This window comes from Salmo salar, chromosome ssa21 (genome assembly GCF_905237065.1).
Source record: "Salmo salar chromosome ssa21, Ssal_v3.1, whole genome shotgun sequence".
NCBI lineage: Eukaryota > Metazoa > Chordata > Actinopteri > Salmoniformes > Salmonidae > Salmo > Salmo salar.
The window spans coordinates 57,437,338-57,457,258 of record NC_059462.1 but is presented as its reverse complement, the minus strand read 5'-3'; the positions used below and the strand labels follow the sequence as shown (position 1 = coordinate 57,457,258).

General features: G+C 41.4%; 1 protein-coding gene across 1 annotated transcript; it reads left to right on the top strand.

The window, feature by feature from the left end:
- Window positions 1–1,641: 1,641 nt before the first annotated feature.
- Window positions 1,642–16,088, top strand: LOC123729554 (eukaryotic translation initiation factor 4E type 2-like). Its single transcript, XM_045704503.1, has 6 exons — window positions 1,642–1,851; window positions 2,223–2,327; window positions 5,644–5,692; window positions 8,556–8,650; window positions 15,748–15,884; window positions 16,003–16,088. Exons 1-6 carry the CDS (start codon window positions 1,657–1,659, stop codon window positions 16,040–16,042), a joined length of 621 nt encoding a protein of 206 aa, XP_045560459.1. The 5' UTR covers window positions 1,642–1,656; the 3' UTR covers window positions 16,043–16,088.
- Window positions 16,089–19,921: the final 3,833 nt, after the last annotated feature.

Below are 19,921 nucleotides of genomic sequence, written 5' to 3'. Positions count from 1 at the left end.
AAAATCGCGCCACATGATTCAACTGGCTGTTGCGTAGGTGGGACGATTTCGTCCGCCTTGCCCAGAGAGGTTAAATGTTAATTTGTGGAATTTCTTTCCTTCTTAATGCGTTTGAGCCAATCAGTTGTGTTGTGACAAGGTAGGGGTGGTATACAGAAGATAGCTCTATTTGGTAAAATACCAAGTCCATATTATGGCAAGAACAGCTCAGATAAGCAAAGAGAAACGACAGTCCATCATTACTTTAAGACATGAAGGTCAGTCAATCAGGAAAAGTTCAAGAACTTTGAACGTTTTTTTCAAGAGCAGTCGCAAAAACCATCAAGCACTATGATGAAACTGGCTCTCATGAGGACCGCCACAGGAAAGGAAGACCCAGAGTTACCTCTGCTGCAGAGGATGAGTTCATTAGAGTTACCAGCCTCAGAAAATGCAGCCCAAATTAATGCTTCACAAAGTTCAAGTAACAGACACATCTCAACATCAACTGTTCAGAGGAGACAGAGTGAAACAGGCCTTCATGATAGAATTGCTGCAAAGAAACCACTACTAAAGGACACCAATAAGAGGAAGAGGCTTGCTTGGACCAAAAAACACGAGCAATGGACATTAGACCGGTGAAAATCTGTCCTTTGGTCTGATGAGTCCAAATTAGATATTTTTGGTTTCAACCGCTGTGTCTTTGTGAGATGCAGAGTAGGTGAAAGGATGATCTCTGCATGTGTGGTTCCCACCGTGAAGCATGGAGGAGGAGGTGTGATGTTGTGGGGGTGCTTTGCTGGTGGCACTGTCTGTGATTTATTTAGAATTCAAGGCACACTTATCCAGCATGGCTACCACAGCATTCTACAGCGATACGCCATCCCATCTGGTTTGCGCTTAGTCCTACTATCATTTGTTTTTCAACAGGACAATGACCCAACACACCTCCAGGCTGTGTAAGGGCTGTTAGACCAAGGACAGTGATGGAGTGCTGCATCAGATGACCTGGCCTCCACAATCCCCCGACCTCAACCCAATTGAGATGGTTTGGGATGAGTTGGACCACCGAGTGAAGGAAAAGCAGCCAACAAGTGCTCAGCATATGTGGGAACTCCTTCAAGACTGTTGGAAAAGCATTTCAGGTGAAGCTGGTTGAGAGAATGCCAAGAGTGTGCAAAGCTGTCATCAAGGCAAAGGGTGGCTACTTTGAAGAAATGTCAAATATAAAATATATTTTGATTTGTTTAACACTTTTTTTTGTGTGGTTACTACATGATTCCATATGTGTTATTTCATAGTTGATGTCTTCACTATTATTCTACAATGTAGAAAATAAAGAAATATTAAGAAAAACCCTTGAATGAGTAGGTGTGTTTAAACTTTTAACTGGTACTGTAGCTTTTTCATTTCATTGTATATATTTTCGCTAATCCAACCTGCAAAATGTGCTAGATGCCAACAACGGTCTATTTGAAAGAAAGACATAATAATAATAATAATAATAATATATCACATCCTTTAATATGATATGCATTACGTTACATTCCAGAACTGGCAAATGGGATTCATCCCCTCCGTCTGTCTGTCTGTGCTCATCCTGTTTTCCCTCAAATCTGATTCAATATTTGGGTTCAAGTAATTCTCCTTGCAGATTAAGCCCCTGTTTTATAGATAATGCCTCATACTGACTGTGGTGTGTGTGTGTGTGTGTGTGTGTGTGTGTGTGTGTGTCAGACGGTGAGTCCCGCAGCAGGGGAACATCCTCTCCAGTATAACTATACCTTGTGGTATTCCCGGAGGACTCCGTCCCGACCCGCCAACACACAGAGTTATGAACAGAACATCAGACAGATCGGCACGGTCGCCTCGGTCAGTACACACACACACACACACACACACACACACACATCATATACACACACACACACATACACACACACACACACACACACACACACACACACACACACACACACACACACACACACACTCATATACACACACACACACACACACACACACACAGAGACACAGACACACACACATCATATACACACACACACCACTAACACACATCATATACACACTGTGTTAAACATGTGGATGATAGGGTTTGGATGTGACCAGCTGATTGGTTGCTGTTATCTTGTGCTGTGATTGGTTGATATTGTAATCCTGTGATTGGTTGATATTGTAATCCTGTGATTGGTTGATATTGTAATCCTGTGATTGGTTGGCAGGTGGAGCAGTTCTGGAAGTTCTACAGTCACCTGGTTCGACCGGGAGATCTGACTGGCCACTCTGACTTCCACCTGTTTAAAGAGGGAATCAAACCCATGTGGGAGGTAACATGTCTATGTATGTATGTAGATTTATTATATATAGGTGTAATGTAGGAGGTAATGTAGATTTATTATATAGGTATAATGTAGGAGGTAATGTAGATTTATTATATAGGTATAATATAGGAGGTAATGTAGATTTATTATATATAGGTATAATGTAGGAGGTAATGTAGATTTATTATATAGGTATAATGTAGGAGGTAATGTAGATTTATTATATAGGTATAATATAGGAGGTAATGTAGATTTATTATATATAGGTATAATGTAGGAGGTAATGTAGATTTATTATATAGGTATAATGTAGGACGTAATGTAGATTTATTATATATAGGTATAATGTAGGAGGTAATGTAGATTTATTATATAGGTATAATGTAGGAGGTAATGTAGATTTATTATATAGGTATAATGTAGGAGGTAATGTAGATGTATTATATATAGGTATAATGTAGGAGGTAATGTAGATTTATTATATAGGTATAATGTAGGAGGTAATGTAGATTTATTATATATAGGTATAATGTAGGAGGTAATGTAGAATTATTATATATAGGTGTAATGTAGGAGGTAATGTAGATTTATTATATAGGTATAATGTAGGAGGTAATGTAGATTTATTATATAGGTATAATATAGGAGGTAATGTAGATTTATTATATATAGGTGTAATGTAGGAGGTAATGTAGATTTATTATATATAGGTATAATGTAGGAGGTAATGTAGATTTATTATATAGGTATAATGTGGGAGGTAATGTAGATTTATTATATATAGGTATAATGTAGGAGGTAATGTAGATTTATTATATATAGGTGTAATGTAGGAGGTAATGTAGATTTATTATATAGGTATAATGTAGGAGGTAATGTAGATTTATTATATATAGGTATAATGTAGGAGGTAATGTAGATTTATTATATAGGTATAATGTAGGAGGTAATGTAGATTTATTATATATAGGTATAATGTAGGAGGTAATGTAGATTTATTATATAGGTATAATGTAGGAGGTAATGTAGATTTATTATATATAGGTATAATGTAGGAGGTAATGTAGATTTATTATATATAGGTATAATGTAGGAGGTAATGTAGATTTATTATATAGGTATAATGTAGGAGGTAATGTAGATTTATTATATAGGTATAATATAGGAGGTAATGTAGATTTATTATATATAGGTATAATGTAGGAGGTAATGTAGATGTATTATATATAGGTATAATGTAGGAGGTAATGTAGATTTATTATATAGGTATAATGTAGGAGGTAATGTAGATTTATTATATAGGTATAATGTAGGAGGTAATGTAGATGTATTATATATAGGTATAATGTAGGAGGTAATGTAGATTTATTATATATAGGTATAATGTAGAAGGTAATGTAGATTTATTATATATAGGTATAATGTAGGAGGTAATGTAGAATTATTATATATAGGTATAATGTAGGAGGTAATGTAGATTTATTATATATAGGAATAATGTAGGAGGTAATGTAGATTTATTATATAGGTATAATGTAGGAGGTAATGTAGATGTATTACATATAGGTATAATGTAGGAGGTAATGTAGATTTATTACATATAGGTATAATGTAGGAGGTAATGTAGATTTATTACATATAGGTATAATGTAGGAGGTAATGTAGATTTATTACATATAGGTATAATGTGGGAGGTAATGTAGATTTATTACATATAGGTATTATGTGGGAGGTAATGTAGATTTATTATATAGGTATAATGTGGGAGGTAATGTAGATGTATTATATATAGGCATAATGTAGGAGGTAATGTAGATTTATTATATATAGGTATAATGTAGGAGGTAATGTAGATTTATTATATATAGGTATAATGTAGGAGGTAATGTAGATGTATTATATATAGGTATAATGTAGGAGGTAATGTAGATTTATTACATATCGGTATAATGTAGGAGGTAATGTAGATTTATTATATATAGGTATAATGTAGGAGGTAATTTAGATTTATTATATATAGGTATAATGTAGGAGGTAATGTAGATGTATTATATATAGGTATAATGTGGGAGGTAATGTAGATTTATTATATAGGTATAATGTGGGAGGTAATGTAGATGTATTATATATAGGTATAATGTGGGAGGTAATGTAGATTTATTCTATATAGGTATAATGTAGGAGGTAATGTAGATTTATTATATAGGTATAATGTAGGAGGTAATGTAGATTTATTATATATAGGTATAATGTAGGAGGTAATGTAGATTTATTATATATAGGTATAATGTAGGAGGTAATGTAGATTTATTATATATAGGTATAATGTAGGAGGTAATGTAGATTTATTATATATAGGTATAATGTAGGAGGTAATGTAGATTTATTACATATAGGTATAATGTAGGAGGTAATGTAGATTTATTACATATAGGTATAATGTAGAAGGTAATGTAGATTTCTTATATAGGTATAATGTAGGAGGTAATGTAGATTTATTATATAGGTATAATGTAGGAGGTAATGTAGATTTATTATATAGGTATAATGTAGGAGGTAATGTAGATTTATTATATAGGTATAATGTAGGAGGTAATGTAGATTTATTACATATAGGTATAATGTAGGAGGTAATGTAGATGTATTATATATAGGTATAATGTAGAAGCTAATGTAGATGTATTATATATAGGTATAATGTAGGAGGTAATGTAGATTTATTATATAGGTATAATGTAGGAGGTAATGTAGATGTATTACATATAGGTATAATGTAGGAGGTAATGTAGATTTATTATATAGGTATAATGTAGGAGGTAATGTAGATGTATTATATATAGGTATAATGTAGGAGGTAATGTAGATTTATTATATATAGGTATAATGTAGGAGGTAATGTAGATTTATTATATAGGTATAATGTAGGAGGTAATGTAGATGTATTACATATAGGTATAATGTAGGAGGTAATGTAGATTTATTATATAGGTATAATGTAGGAGGTAACGTAGATATTATTATTATTATTATTATTATTATTTATAGGTGTAATGTGGGAGGTAACATGTGGGTTTATTATTATATAGGTGTAATGTGGGTTTATTATTATATATAGGTATAATGTGGGTTTATTATTATATATAGGTATAACATGGGAGGTGTGTGTCTCTAAGATGGTGAGTTCATCAGCATGATATCATCCCATCCTGTATAACCATAGCTTTTGGTATTCACAGGGTTGTGTGTGTGTGTGTGTGCGTGTGCGTGCGTGCGTGCGTGTGTGTGCGTGTGCGTGTGCGTGTGCGTGTGTGTAACCCTCCAGGATGAAGCTAATAAGAACGGTGGGAAGTGGATCATCAGGCTGCGGAAAGGTCTGTAGTAGTTGTTATTATAAGACAACCTGTTCGCTTTGCCCCTCATGTTGCCTTTTACCATTCTCTAAACCTCCCTTCATGGTTAGACAACACATACTGGAGGTACTGGATAGTTACAGTAGCTAGCCTAGCTAACGAACTAGCTACATCACATCAACACATACTGGAGGAGGTACTGGATAGCTACAGTAGCTAGCTTAGCTAACGAACTAGCTACATCACATCAACACATACTGGAGGTACTGGATAGCTACAGTAGCTAGCCTAGCTAACGAACTAGCTACATCACATCACATACTGGATGTACTGGATAGCTACAGTGGCTAGCCTAGCTAACGAACTAGCTACATCACATCAACACATACTGGAGGTACTGGATAGCTACAGTAGCTAGCCTAGCTAACGAACTAGCTACATCACATCACATACTGGAGGAGGTACTGGATAGCTACAGTAGCTAGCCTAGCTAACGAACTAGCTACATCACATCAACACATACTGGAGGAGGTACTGGATAGCTACAGTAGCTAGCCTAGCTAACGAACTAGCTACATCACATCAGCACATACTGGAGGAGGTACTGGATAGCTACAGTAGCTAGCCTAGCTAATGAACTAGCTACATCACATCAACACATACTGGAGGAGGTACTGGATAGCTACGGTAGCTAGCCTAACTAATGAACTAGCTACATCACATCAACACATACTGGAGGTACTGGATAGCTACAGTAGCTAGCCTAGCTAACGAACTAGCTACATCACATCAACACATACTGGAGGAGGTACTGGATAGCTACAGTAGCTAGCCTAGCTAACAAACTAGCTACATCACATCAACACATACTGGAGGAGGTACTGGATAGCTACAGTAGCTAGCCTAGCTAACAAACTAGCTACATCACATCAACACATACTGGAGGAGGTACTGGATAGCTACAGTATCTAGCCTAGCTAACGAACTAGCTACATCACATCACATACTGGAGGAGGTACTGGATAGCTACATTAGCTAGCCTAGCTAACGAACTAGCTACATCACATCAACACATACTGGAGGAGGTACTGGATAGCTACAGTAGCTAGCCTAGCTAACGAACTAGCTACATCACATCAACACATACTGGAGGAGGTACTGGATAGCTACAGTAGCTAGCCTAGCTAATGAACTAGCTACGTCACATCAACACATACTGGAGGAGGTACTGGATAGCTACAGTAGCTAGCCTAACTAATGAACTAGCTACATCACATGAACACATACTGGAGGTACTGGATAGCTACAGTAGCTAGCCTAGCTAACGAACTAGCTACATCACATCAACACATACTGGAGGAGGTACTGGATAGCTACAGTAGCTAGCCTAGCTAACAAACTAGCTACATCACATCAACACATACTGGAGGAGGTACTGGATAGCTACAGTAGCTAGCCTAGCTAACAAACTAGCTACATCACATCAACACATACTGGAGGAGGTACTGGATAGCTACAGTATCTAGCCTAGCTAACGAACTAGCTACATCACATCACATACTGGAGGAGGTACTGGATAGCTACATTAGCTAGCCTAGCTAACGAACTAGCTACATCACATCAACACATACTGGAGGAGGTACTGGATAGCTACATTAGCTAGCCTAGCTAACGAACTAGCTACATCACATCAACACATACTGGAGGAGGTACTGGATAGCTACATTAGCTAGCCTAGCTAACGAACTAGCTACATCACATCAACACATACTGGAGGAGGTACTGGATAGCTACAGTAGCTAGCCTAGCTAATGAACTAGCTACGTCACATCAACACATACTGGAGGAGGTACTGGATAGCTACGGTAGCTAGCCTAACTAATGAACTAGCTACATCACATCAACACATACTGGAGGTACTGGATAGCTACAGTAGCTAGCCTAGCTAACGAACTAGCTACATCACATCAACACATACTGGAGGAGGTACTGGATAGCTACAGTAGCTAGCCTAGCTAACAAACTAGCTACATCACATCAACACATACTGGAGGAGGTACTGGATAGCTACAGTATCTAGCCTAGCTAACGAAGTAGCTACATCACATCACATACTGGAGGAGGTACTGGATAGCTACATTAGCTAGCCTAGCTAACGAACTAGCTACATCACATCAACACATACTGGAGGAGGTACTGGATAGCTACAGTAGCTAGCCTAGCTAACGAACTAGCTACATCACATCAACACATACTGGAGGAGGTACTGGATAGCTACGGTAGCTAGCCTAACTAACGAACTAGCTACATCACATCAACACATACTGGAGGTACTGGATAGCTACAGTAGCTAGCCTAGCTAACGAACTAGCTACATCACATCAACACATACTGGAGGAGGTACTGGATAGCTACAGTAGCTAGCCTAGCTAACAAACTAGCTACATCACATCAACACATACTGGAGGAGGTACTGGATAGCTACAGTATCTAGCCTAGCTAACGAACTAGCTACATCACATCACATACTGGAGGAGGTACTGGATAGCTACATTAGCTAGCCTAGCTAACGAACTAGCTACATCACATCAACACATACTGGAGGAGGTACTGGATAGCTACAGTAGCTAGCCTAGCTAACGAACTAGCTACATCACATCAACACATACTGGAGGAGGTACTGGATAGCTACAGTAGCTAGCCTAGCTAACAAACTAGCTACATCACATCAACACATACTGGAGGAGTACTGGATAGCTACAGTAGCTAGCCTAGCTAGATAAAAATTGCTTGAATTGAGCAGTAGCCCTGATTTTCACAAGCACTGGAGTATGTCTACTGTGTGAAACAGGAGGTGAAATCTGACACCACTTGTTGTTGACAGGTCTGGCCAGCAGGTTCTGGGAGAACATTATTCTGGCCATGTTGGGAGAACAGTTCATGGTGGGAGAGGAGATCTGTGGGGTGGTTCGCTTCCAGGTACACACACACACACACTCGCACACACACGTGTGGTTTGGTCGCATGACCGCTTAGGGGCAATGCAGCTCAATCTACCACATTCCTGGCTATCGGTTGTCACTAGTTACCACAGCCACAAAGTCATAAAACCTACCTATTCTCTGTTCTTAAAATGCGGTTTTAACCTGTTATGGATAGGGGGCAGTATTTTTCACGGCCGGATAAAAAACGTACCCGATTTAATCTGTTTATTACTCCTGCCCAGAAACTAGAATATGCATATAATTGTTTGATTTGTATAGAAAACACCCTAAAGTTTCTAAAACTGTTTGAATGGTGTCTGTGAGTATAACAGAACTCATATGGCAGGCAAAAACCCTGAGAAGATTCTAAACAGGAAGTGCCCTCTCAGACCATTTCTTGGCCTTCTTTAGCCTCTTTATTGAAAACGTGAAGAGTCCATTTTACATTTTCAGTCTTTGAACGAAAACAACGACTCCCGGTCTGAATATTATCGCTATTTTACGAGAAAAATCGCATAAAAATTGATTTTAAACAGCGTTTGACATGCTTCGAAGTACGGTAATGGAATATTTCAAAAAATTTTGTCACGATATGCGCCGGTGCGTCACCCTTCGTTACCCTTTGGATAGTGTCTTGAACGCACAAACAAAACGCCGCTATTTGGATATAACTATGGATTATTTGGAACCAAACCAACATTTGTTGTTGAAATAGAAGTCCTGGGAGTGCATTCTGACGAAGAACAGCAAAGGTAATCCAATTTTTCTTTATAGTAAATCTGAGTTTGGTGAGCACCAAACTTGGTGGGTGTCAAAATAGCTCGCCTGTGATGGCCGGGCTATCTACTCAGAATATTGCAAAATGTGCTTTCACCGAAAAGCTATTTTAAAATCGGACACCGCGATTGCATAAAGGAGTTCTGTATCTATAATTCTTAAAATAATTTATGTTTTTTGTGAACGTTTATCGTGAGTAATTTAGTAAATTCACCGGAAGTGTTCGGTGGGAATGCTAGTCACATGCTAATGTAAAAAGCTGGTTTTTGATATAAATATGAACTTGATTGAACAAAACATGCATGTATTGTATAACATATGACTATTTTACACCATTTTAAAGACAAGACTCTCGTTAATCTAACCACATTGTCCGATTTCAAAAAGGCTTTACAACGAAAGCAAAACATTAGATTATGTCAGGAGATTACCCAGCCAGAAATAATCACACACCCATTTTTCAAGCTAGCATATAATGTCACATAAACCCAAACCACAGCTAAATGCAGCACTAACCTTTGATGATCTTCATCAGATGACAACCCTAGGACATTATGTTATACAATACATGCATGTTTTGTTCAATCAAGTTCATATTTATATAAAAAACCAGCTTTTTACATTAGCATGTGACGTTCAGAACTAGCAAAAATACCGAAAACTTCCGGTGAATTTACTAAATTACTCACGATAAACGTTCACAAAAACATAATTATTTTAAGAATTAAAACTTACAAATTGGTGCATTCACATTATGATATCCAGTGGAACAACCACTTTACAATAGTGCATCTAAATCTTTTAAGGGGGGGGGGGTTGGAAGGATTACTTCATCCTATCCTAGGTATTCCTTAAAGAGGTGGGGTTTCAGGTGTCTCCGGAAGGTGGTGATTGACTCCACTGTCCTGGCGTCGTGAGGGAGCTTGTTCCACCATTGGGGTGCCAGAGCAGCGAACAGTTTTGACTGGGCTGAGCGGGAACTGTGCTTCCTCAGAGGTAGGGAGGCGAGCAGGCCAGAGGTGGATGAACGCAGTGCCCTTGTTTGGGTGTAGGGCCTGATCAGAGCCTGAAGGTACGGAGGTGCCGTTCCCCTCACAGCTCCGTAGGCAAGCACCATGGTCTTGTAGCGGATGCGAGCTTCAACTGGAAGCCAGTGGAGAGAGCGGAGGAGCGGGGTGACGTGAGAGAACTTGGGAAGGTTGAACACCAGACGGGCTGCGGCGTTCTGGATGAGTTGTAGGGGTTTAATGGCACAGGCAGGGGAGCCCAGCCAACAGCGAGTTGCAGTAATCCAGACGGGAGATGAGAAGTGCCTGGATTAGGACCTGCGCCGCTTCCTGTGTGAGGCAGGGTCGTACTCTGCGAATGTTGTAGAGCATGAACCTTCAGGATCGGGTCACCACCTTGATGTTAGTGGAGAACGACAGGGTGTTGTCCAGGGTCACGCCAAGGTTCTTAGCACTCTGGGAGGAGGACACAATGTAGTTGTCAACCGTGATGGCGAGATCATGGAACGGGCAGTCCTTCCCCGGGAGGAAGAGCAGCTCCGTCTTGCCGAGGTTCAGCTTGAGGTGGTAATCCGTCATCCACACTGATATGTCTGCCAGACATGCAGAGATGCGATTCGCCACCTGGTTATCAGAAGGGGGAAAGGAGAAGATTAATTGTGTGTCGTCTGCATAGCAATGATAGGAGAGACTATGTGAGGATATGACAGAGCCAAGTGACTTGGTGTATAGCGAGAATAGGAGAGGGCCTAGAACAGAGCCCTGGGGGACACCAGTGGTGAGAGCACGTGGTGCGGAGACAGATTCTCGCCACGCCACCTGGTAGGAGCGACCTGTCAGGTAGGACGCAATCCAAGCGTGGGCCGCGCCGGAGATGCCCAACTCGGAGAGAGTGGAGAGGAGGATCTGGTGGTTCACGGTATCAAAGGCAGCAGATAGGTCTAAAAGGATGAGAGCAGAGGAGAGAGAGTTAGCTTTAGCAGTGCGGAGAGCCTCCGTGACACAGAGAAGAGCAGTCTCAGTTGAATGACCAGTCTTGAAACCTGACTGATTTGGATCAAGAAGGTCATTCTGAGAGAGATAGCAGGAGAGCTGGCCAAGGACGGCACGTTCAAGAGTTTTGGAGAGAAAAGAAAGAAGGGATACTGGTCTGTAGTTGTTGACATCGGAGGGATCGAGTTTAGGTTTTTTCAGAAGGGGTGCAACTCTCACTCTCTTGAAGACGGAAGGGGCGTAGCCAGCGGTCAAGGATGAGTTGATGAGCGAGGTGAGGTAAGGGAGAAGGTCTCCGGAAATGGTCTGGAGAAGAGAGGAGGGGATAGGGTCAAGCGGGCAGGTTGTTGGGCGGCCGGCCGTCACAAGACGCGAGATTTCATCTGGAGAGAGAGGGAGAAAGAGGTCAAAGCACAGGGTAGGGGCAGTGTAAGCAGGACCAGCGGTCTCGTTTGACTTAGCAAACGAGGATCGTATGTCGTCGACCTTCTTTTCAAAATGGTTGACGAAGTCATCCGCAGAGAGGGCGGAGGGGGGAGGGGGATTCAGGAGGGAGGAGAAGGTGGCAAAGAGCTTCCTAGGGTTAGAGGCAGATGCTTGGAATTTAGAGTGGTAGAAAGTGGCTTTAGCAGCAGAAACAGAAGAGGAAAATGTAGAGAGGAGGGAGTGAAAGGATGCCAGGTCCGCAGGGGAGGCGAGTTTTCCTCCATTTCCGCTCGGCTGCCCGGAGCCCTGTTCTGTGAGCTCGCAATGAGTCGTCGAGCCACGGAGCAGGAGGGGAGGACCGAGCCGGCCTGGAGGATAGGGGACATAGAGAGTCAAAGGATGCAGAAAGGGAGGAGAGGAGGTTGAGGAGGCAGAATCGGGAGATAGGTTGGAGAAGGTTTGAGCAGAGGGAAGAGATGATAGGATGGAAGAGGAGAGAGAGTAGCGGGGAGAGAGAGAGCGAAGGTTGGGACGGCGCAATACCATCCGAGTAGGGGCAGAGTGAGAAGTGTTGGATGAGAGCGAGAGGGAAAAGGATACAAGGTAGTGGTCGGAGACTTGGAGGGGAGTTGCAATGAGATTAGTGGAAGAACAGCATCCAGTAAAGATGAGGTCAAGCGTATTGCCTGCCTTGTGAGTAAGGGGGGAAGGTGAGAGGGTGAGGTCAAAAGAGGAGAGGAGTGGAAAGAAGGAGGCAGAGAGGAATGAGTCAAAGGTAGACGTGGGGAGGTTAAAGTCACCCAGAACTGTGAGAGGTGAGCCATCCTCAGGAAAGGAACTTGTCAAGCTCATTGATGAACTCTCCAAGGGAACCTGGAGGGCGATAAATGATAAGGATGTTAAGCTTGAAAGGGCTGGTAACTGTGACAGCATGGAATTCAAAGGAGGCGATAGACAGATGGGTCAGGGGAGAAAGAGAGAATGTCCACTTGGGAGAGATGAGGATCCCAGTGCCACCACCCCGCTGACCAGAAGCTCTCGGGGTGTGCGAGAACATGTGGGCAGACGAGGAGAGCAGTAGGAGTAGCAGTGTTACCTGTGGTAATCCATGTTTCCTTCAGCGCCAAGTCGAGGGACTGGAGGGTAGCATAGGCTGAGATGAACTCTGCCTTGTTGGCCGCAGACCGGCAGTTCCAGAGGCTGCCGGAGACCTGGAACTCCACGTGGGTCGTGCGCGCTGGGACCACCAGGTTAGAGTGGCAGCGGCCACGCCGGTGTGAAGCGTTTGTATGGCCTGTGCAGAGGGGAGAGAACAGGGATAGACTGACACATAGTTGACAGGCTACAGAAGAGGCTACGCTAATGCAAAGGAGATTGGAATGACAAGTGGACTACACGTCTCGAATGTTCAGAAAGTTAACCTCTTACATCTAGACGTTCCGCTAGCGGAACACCTGCTCCATTATCCAATGATGGGCGTGGCGCGAAATACAAACTCCTCTAAAATACAAAAACTTCAATTTTTCAAACATATGACTATTTCACAGCATTTTAAAGATAAGACTCTCCTTTATCTAACCACACTGTCCGATTTCAAAAAGGCTTTACAACGAAAGCAAAACATTAGATTATGTCAGCAGAGTACCAAGCCAGAAATAATCAGACACCCATTTTTCAAGCTAGCATATAATGTCACAAAAACCTAGAAGACAGCTAAATGCAACACTAACCTTTGATGATCTTCATCAGATGACAACCCTAGGACATTATGTTATACAATACATGCATGTTTTGTTCAATCAAGTTCATATTTATATCAAAAACCAGCTTTTTACATTAGCATGTGACGTTCAGAACTAGCATACTAGCAAACTTCCGGGAAATCGCTAACATTTTACTAAATTACTCACGATAAACGTTCACAAAAAGCATAACAATTATTTTAAGAATTATAGATACAGACCTCCTCTATGCACTCGATATGTCCGATTTTAAAATAGCTTTTTGGTGAAAGCACATTTTGCAATATTCTAAGTACATAGCCCAGGCATCACGGGCTAGCTATTTAGACACCCGGCAAGTTTAGCACTCACCAATATCAGCTTTACTATTATAAAGTTTCATTACCTTTTGTTGTCTTCGTCAGAATGCACTCCCAGGACTGCTACTTCAATAACAAATGTTGGTTTGGTCCAAAATAATCCATCGTTATATCCGAATACCGTTTTGTCCGTCCCAGACACTTCTGATGTCATCCAAGCATGTCAACGCTGTTTAAAATCCATTTTTATGCCATTTTTCTTGTAAAAAGCATAATTCCTCCGTAGTCAGAGGAAAGTTCTCCACGAGCCGGCTTGTACCAGCACTACCCAATTTCGCTCTTTTTCTCTGAGACCCTATGGCGCGTAGGAAGTGTCACGGGACAGCTAAGATCCTCACTCTTCAATAAACAGAGACAAGAAGAACGACACCTTGTCAGACAGGCCACTTCCTGCCTGAAACCTTGTCAGGTTTTTGCCTGCCAAATGAGTTCTGTTATACTCACAGACACCATTCAAACAGTTTTAGAAACTTTAGGGTGTTTTCTATCCATATGTAATAAGTATATGCATATTCTAGTTACTGGGTAGGAGTGGTAACCAGATTAAATCGGGCACGTTTTTTATCCAGCCGTGAAAATACTGCCCCCTAGCCGTAACAGGTTAAGCTTACGTTGCAAAAAATCTTTTTACTAAAATGATTAACATGATACAGTACTGCTGGCTGGTGGAGTAGGCTAGCTAGCAGTGGCTGCGTTGTTGACTTTGTTTGAAAGTGTAGCTGGCTAGGTAATCTCGATAGTTTCAGTACTACACCTTGTCATGATACAAAAGCAACTTTGTAGCTAGCTAACATAACACTAATCAAGACGTTCCTTTGTAATGTATTTAGTTTCTACAATGCTGCTCGTCGGTAAAAGTTGGCTGGGTTTGGAAATGGCGTCGCGGAGGACGAAAATAGCTGGCCAGCTAACCTCGATAATTATTCTAAACTACACAATTATCAAACTATGACAAACTATGACAAAGACAACTTATTGACTAAAATGAGTAAAATGATACAGTACTGCTGGCTGGTAAAGTAGGCTAGCTAGCAGTGGCTGTGTTGTTGACTTTGTTTGAAAGTGTAGCTGGCTAGGTAACCTCGATAGTTTCAGTGCTACACCTTATCATGATACAAAGGCAACTGTGTAGCTAGCTCTTCACGTGCATGCGCGCCCCCGTTTCATTGTTCTCAGATCGACCACTATCCAAATGCGCTATTGTTTTTCAGCCAGGGACTGCAGAGTCATCATTCAACGTTCTGGCGCCTTCTGAGAGCCTATGGGAGCCTTAGAAAATGTCACGTTACAGCAGAGATCCTCTGTTTTCGATAAAGAGGCTATAGAAGGCCAAGAAATGGTCAGAGAGGGCACTTCCTGTTTAGAATCTTCTCAGGTTTTGGCCTGCCATATGAGTTCTGTTATACTCACAGACACCATTCAAACAGTTTTAGAAACTTTAGGGTGTTTTCTATCCAAATCAAACAATTATATGCATATTCTAGTTTCTGGACTGGAGTAATAACCAGATTAAATCGGGTACGTTTTTTATCCGGATGTGAAAAAACTGCCCCTACCCTAGAGAGGTTAAATGTCACATCCCTGCTACTAGGGGCACGAAGTTGGCAAAGGATTCCGAAGGGCGCAGTGGAGCCCTCGATGACTCGACAACTAGCGTTTGAGATTGACTTGTGAAACGCTATCGAGTGGTCAGAGTAATGTGTGTTTCTCTAGGAAGACCTCCTGTCTATATGGCATGTGACAGCCAGCAATCAGGGTTAGGGTGTATAATGTTCTTGTTGTTTACAGGAAGATATCCTGTCTATATGGAATAAGACAGCCAGCGATCAGGTGACGACATCTAGAATCCGAGACACTCTTCGACGCGTCCTGAACCTCCCTCCCAACACCATCATGGAGTACAAGACACACAACGACAGCCTCAAGTACGATTCACACACTCCCACCTAACACCATCGTGGACACACAACGACCACTCAGTGTTGTGTTGTCTCTATGGAGAATTCGGTTTATTGATATCTCTCGTGTGTGTTTTCTTCTTAGGGATAATTCCAGCTTCCGCAACACAAAGATCACCCTGTGAAGCGATGGAGGACAGAAGGAGGGGAGAGACAGAAGAGACGGAGGAGAGAGGGCGAGACTCTGCCTCGGTCTCTCTCTCACTCAGAGATTTTTCGGAGATAGAGTAGTGTGTTTTTGCAGCTTGTCCCCGAGTTACAACAGGCCAGTGTGGGACCAACTGTGTGTTTTCTTCCATGACAATACAGAAATAAAAGTGTCTTTGGTAATCCTGTCTGACTACTTCATTATTACATTAACCCTAATCTTGATCTGTTTTTTTTAACACTCACTTCTAAATGTGACCTGTGGAATTCTCATGTAATGTTGACTTGGGAGCTCTATATGTGGTTGTTTCCAGTTCAGTGCTCTCAGGCCGGTAGGCAGGTGACCCAGGGTGCTCCGACGTACCAGGATTTTCTTTTTATAAAAAGCGTAGTGTAGAGGCACTTACAGAAGTCTTTTTATTTAACCTTTATTTAACTAGGCAATTCAGATAAGAACATTCTTATTTATAATGACGGCCTACACCGGCCAAACCCGGACGATGCTGGGCCAATTGTGCGCCACCCTACGAGACTCCCAATCACGGCCGGATGTGATGGAGCCTGGAATCGAAACAGGGCGTCTGTAGTGACTCCTCGACCGCTGAGATGCAGTGCCTTACATGGAACTCAAACCGGTTGCCCCGCGTGCTCCATCGTGCATACATTTATTCAACCGAATCGTTTCTAGTCATCTCTCCGGAGAAGAAAATGTATGAAATGTATGCATTCACTACTGTAAGTTGCTCTGGATAAGAGCGTCTGCTAAAATGACTAAAATGTAAAATATAAACATTGAGTTGTTATTTTACCTGAAATGCACAAGGTCCTCTACTCAGACAATTAATCCACATAAAACGGTCAGTCGAATCGTTTCTAGTCATCTCTCCTCCTTCCAGGCTTTTTTCTTCTCTTGACTTTATATTGCGATTGTCAACTTTCATAAATTAGGTGCATTACCGCCACTGACCTCGTTCGTCTTTCAGTCACCTACGTGGGTATAACCAATGAGGAGCTGGCACGTGGGTACCTGCTTCTATAAACCAATGAGGGAGATGGGAGAGGCAGGACTTGTAGCGCGATCTGCATCAGAAATAGAACTGACTTCTATTTTAGCCCTTGGCAAAGCAGATGCTCGTTGGCGCGACGAGCAGTGTGGGTGCAATAATTGAATAACAGATTTCTAAATGTATTTTTGCAACGCTCGCGCACACGACACGAGCGGTGTAGTCAGCCTGTTAGACCGCTGCGCCACTTGGGAACCAAAAGTTGCACACATGGGGATAAAATTAGTAGCCTAGGGTCTGGGAAAAATGTGGTCGTTTATCAACTCATTTCATACAATTCTATGGAATTTTACATGACTGGAGACTTTATATACCGTGCAAATGATTGAAATTACAGGCTTCTTTGACACTGACAAACTGAGAATCTGAGATCAATAAAAATGACCTTGTATTGAATCCATCAATAGTTTAGGCCCAGGTGTGTTGTGGGTAAAATATGTGGAAATTAGTCAAAAAAAATGCTTTCCAGTTTCACTGACTCAAGTCACGGGCAGGTGATGGTCGACGCATTCGTGCCAAAAGCTTATCCCTGTTACACTTCTTTGTAAAACAATACTTGGAAGTTGATCAAATATTTTGGCAGCCTACAGCATAGAGTATTCTCTTTTCAGCAGGAGACATTTGCTTTCCAATCTGTCAATTGTATTTGAAATAAAAGGCTTGTATTGTCTGCATGCTCTTCACTGGCTGATTTCCTGCGCGTTCCCGACTAGGCCATGTTATTGGTCTGTTCACGACTAGGCTATGCCTTGTTATTGGTCCGTTCCCGACTCTTTTTTTTTCTTTTTTCTCCCGACTAGGCTATGCCTTGTTATTGGTCCATTCCTGTCAAGGGAATTATTTTATCCCCATGATAATAATTAACAATCAATAAGCCTTGACTAATTCCCAAGGTTTGTAAGACACTGGGTAAAGAATAATTAGGCAAGGACTCAGCTTTCTGCAAAAGGTCTGTACAGTTTATTCAGAGAACGTTCTGCCCAACATTAACAAAGAAGTTAATTTTATCCTCTCTCCCCGCTTACGCACACACCTCCACACCAACAGTAGATAACCTACGCACATACATACACACAAACAGTAGGTGAATAATATCCCTCCCTGGACTTCCCACCACTGTTAATCACTATCCAGCGCTGCCTGTTCCTTTCCCCCGAGGTTTAGGAGAACCTTGAAGGCTACTCCCGGTCTCTTCACACACACATGTCTACAATTCCCTTAGCCCACTAATCACACACACACACATTTCTCTCCCTTCCGGGTCTCTACTAGACCTTATGGGACTAACCTTCAGTACTTTAATTAGTCATTACCCATGCTACATAACTACTAATTAATAATGGATTCTTTATTCATTTACCTTTATTATATAATTCTCTTATCATTCCACCCTTAAATGACTAAATAATACACATTGATTATCAAATGCTATATGGAAACATAATTGTGATACAAGGATTAACCAAACCAATACATGTATATACATCTGATACTCATCAATGACTGTCCTGGGCCTATTTCCAATTATGACACTTCGTTTACAGGATTTTCATCATAATTATCATGAAAGGAACAGTCAATCTAAACATTGAAAACCGGTCTCATTCAACATTGGCTCTCGTAGTTAAAAGAAATGGAGCCATCTCCCAGGCCTGGAGGCCCGTATTCGTCCTCCCACTGGTCGGAGCTCGGAATCGGTCCATATCTCACCATCTGCTGCGTCATCGATCTCTCTAGTGTTCTGGTGATTAAACCTCTCACACATGTGACCAAACAACATCCACACAATACTAACACACTCATACAGGTGAAAGCAGCCCACAATACAGTACTTACAACACTTTTCCATTTCCCAAATATGCTATCGAACCATCTGGTCAGGGAAGTATCTACCCCAGCGTTCTCTGCTAACTCATGAGTCAAATTGTTTAGACCGGCCAGGGCCTTGGTTACTGATCCATCTGAAACTGTGTTATCCGGAATGTCGTGCAGCAATGAAACCCAATCATTCTACCTACACCGCCCTTTTCTGCCAATAACATATCGAGAGTCCGTCTATTTTACCAGGTCATGAGGAGGTGGCGGATAATTGGTCAGAGAACCCCTTTACTGCATCTCCGGTTTCATTCATGAATCCCTGTTGATTATAATAGATGTCATTAATCCAATCCACATTTTTATTTATTGTCAACCACCAAAATAATGTAGTGGTAAAGTCTTCACCTATTTGATTCATAGCTTTATATTCATCTGGAACTTCCCTGAGGATGGCAATAGCATCCATCTAGACAAAGCTACTCCCATACTGGTCAAAACTCCTCCTGTGCCTACTTTAGCCTCCTATAACTGGCCTCTGATGACTAACTCGAACTGGTTGGACCAATAACCCGGGGCGCAAGTTCCTAACCACCCCTTTTTTGGTAGTTTCTGTCGTATGCGTCCTTTGCTGGTACTAGCCCACCCTACATCAGTTATAGGTGCTGTGAGGTTAAGAATTTTCTCCTGTACTTCTAAACCTAAGTCAGTCCCATTAATGATTACCTTTCAGCCATTAAAATCATCTAAGTTCTCGTGCCATTCTTGTATCTATAACACTGGTACTCATGAGGAGTTAAAGTGAACCGAGGTGGGTTGGCCGAGTACTTCAATCTGGCCAACCCAATCCCTGTAAAGTTATTTGCTTTCCTAGGGAATTGTTTAATGTTTACCTTAAATCCTACATCTTCTGATCTTCTTTGACTCTTTATTCTATAAGTCACTCATCATTGTATTATATAGTTTATCTTTTACTTC

Excerpts from the sequence above, each read along its gene's own strand:
- LOC123729554 (XM_045704503.1), top strand. The coding sequence starts at position 1,657 with ATGCCTCATACTGACTGTGGTGTGTGTGTGTGTGTGTGTGTGTGTGTG. Across the intron at positions 1,852-2,222 it reads AGATCGGCACGGTCGCCTCG|GTGGAGCAGTTCTGGAAGTT; the intron begins GTCAGTACACAC and ends ATTGGTTGGCAG. Across the intron at positions 5,693-8,555 it reads GATCATCAGGCTGCGGAAAG|GTCTGGCCAGCAGGTTCTGG; the intron begins GTCTGTAGTAGT and ends TGTTGTTGACAG.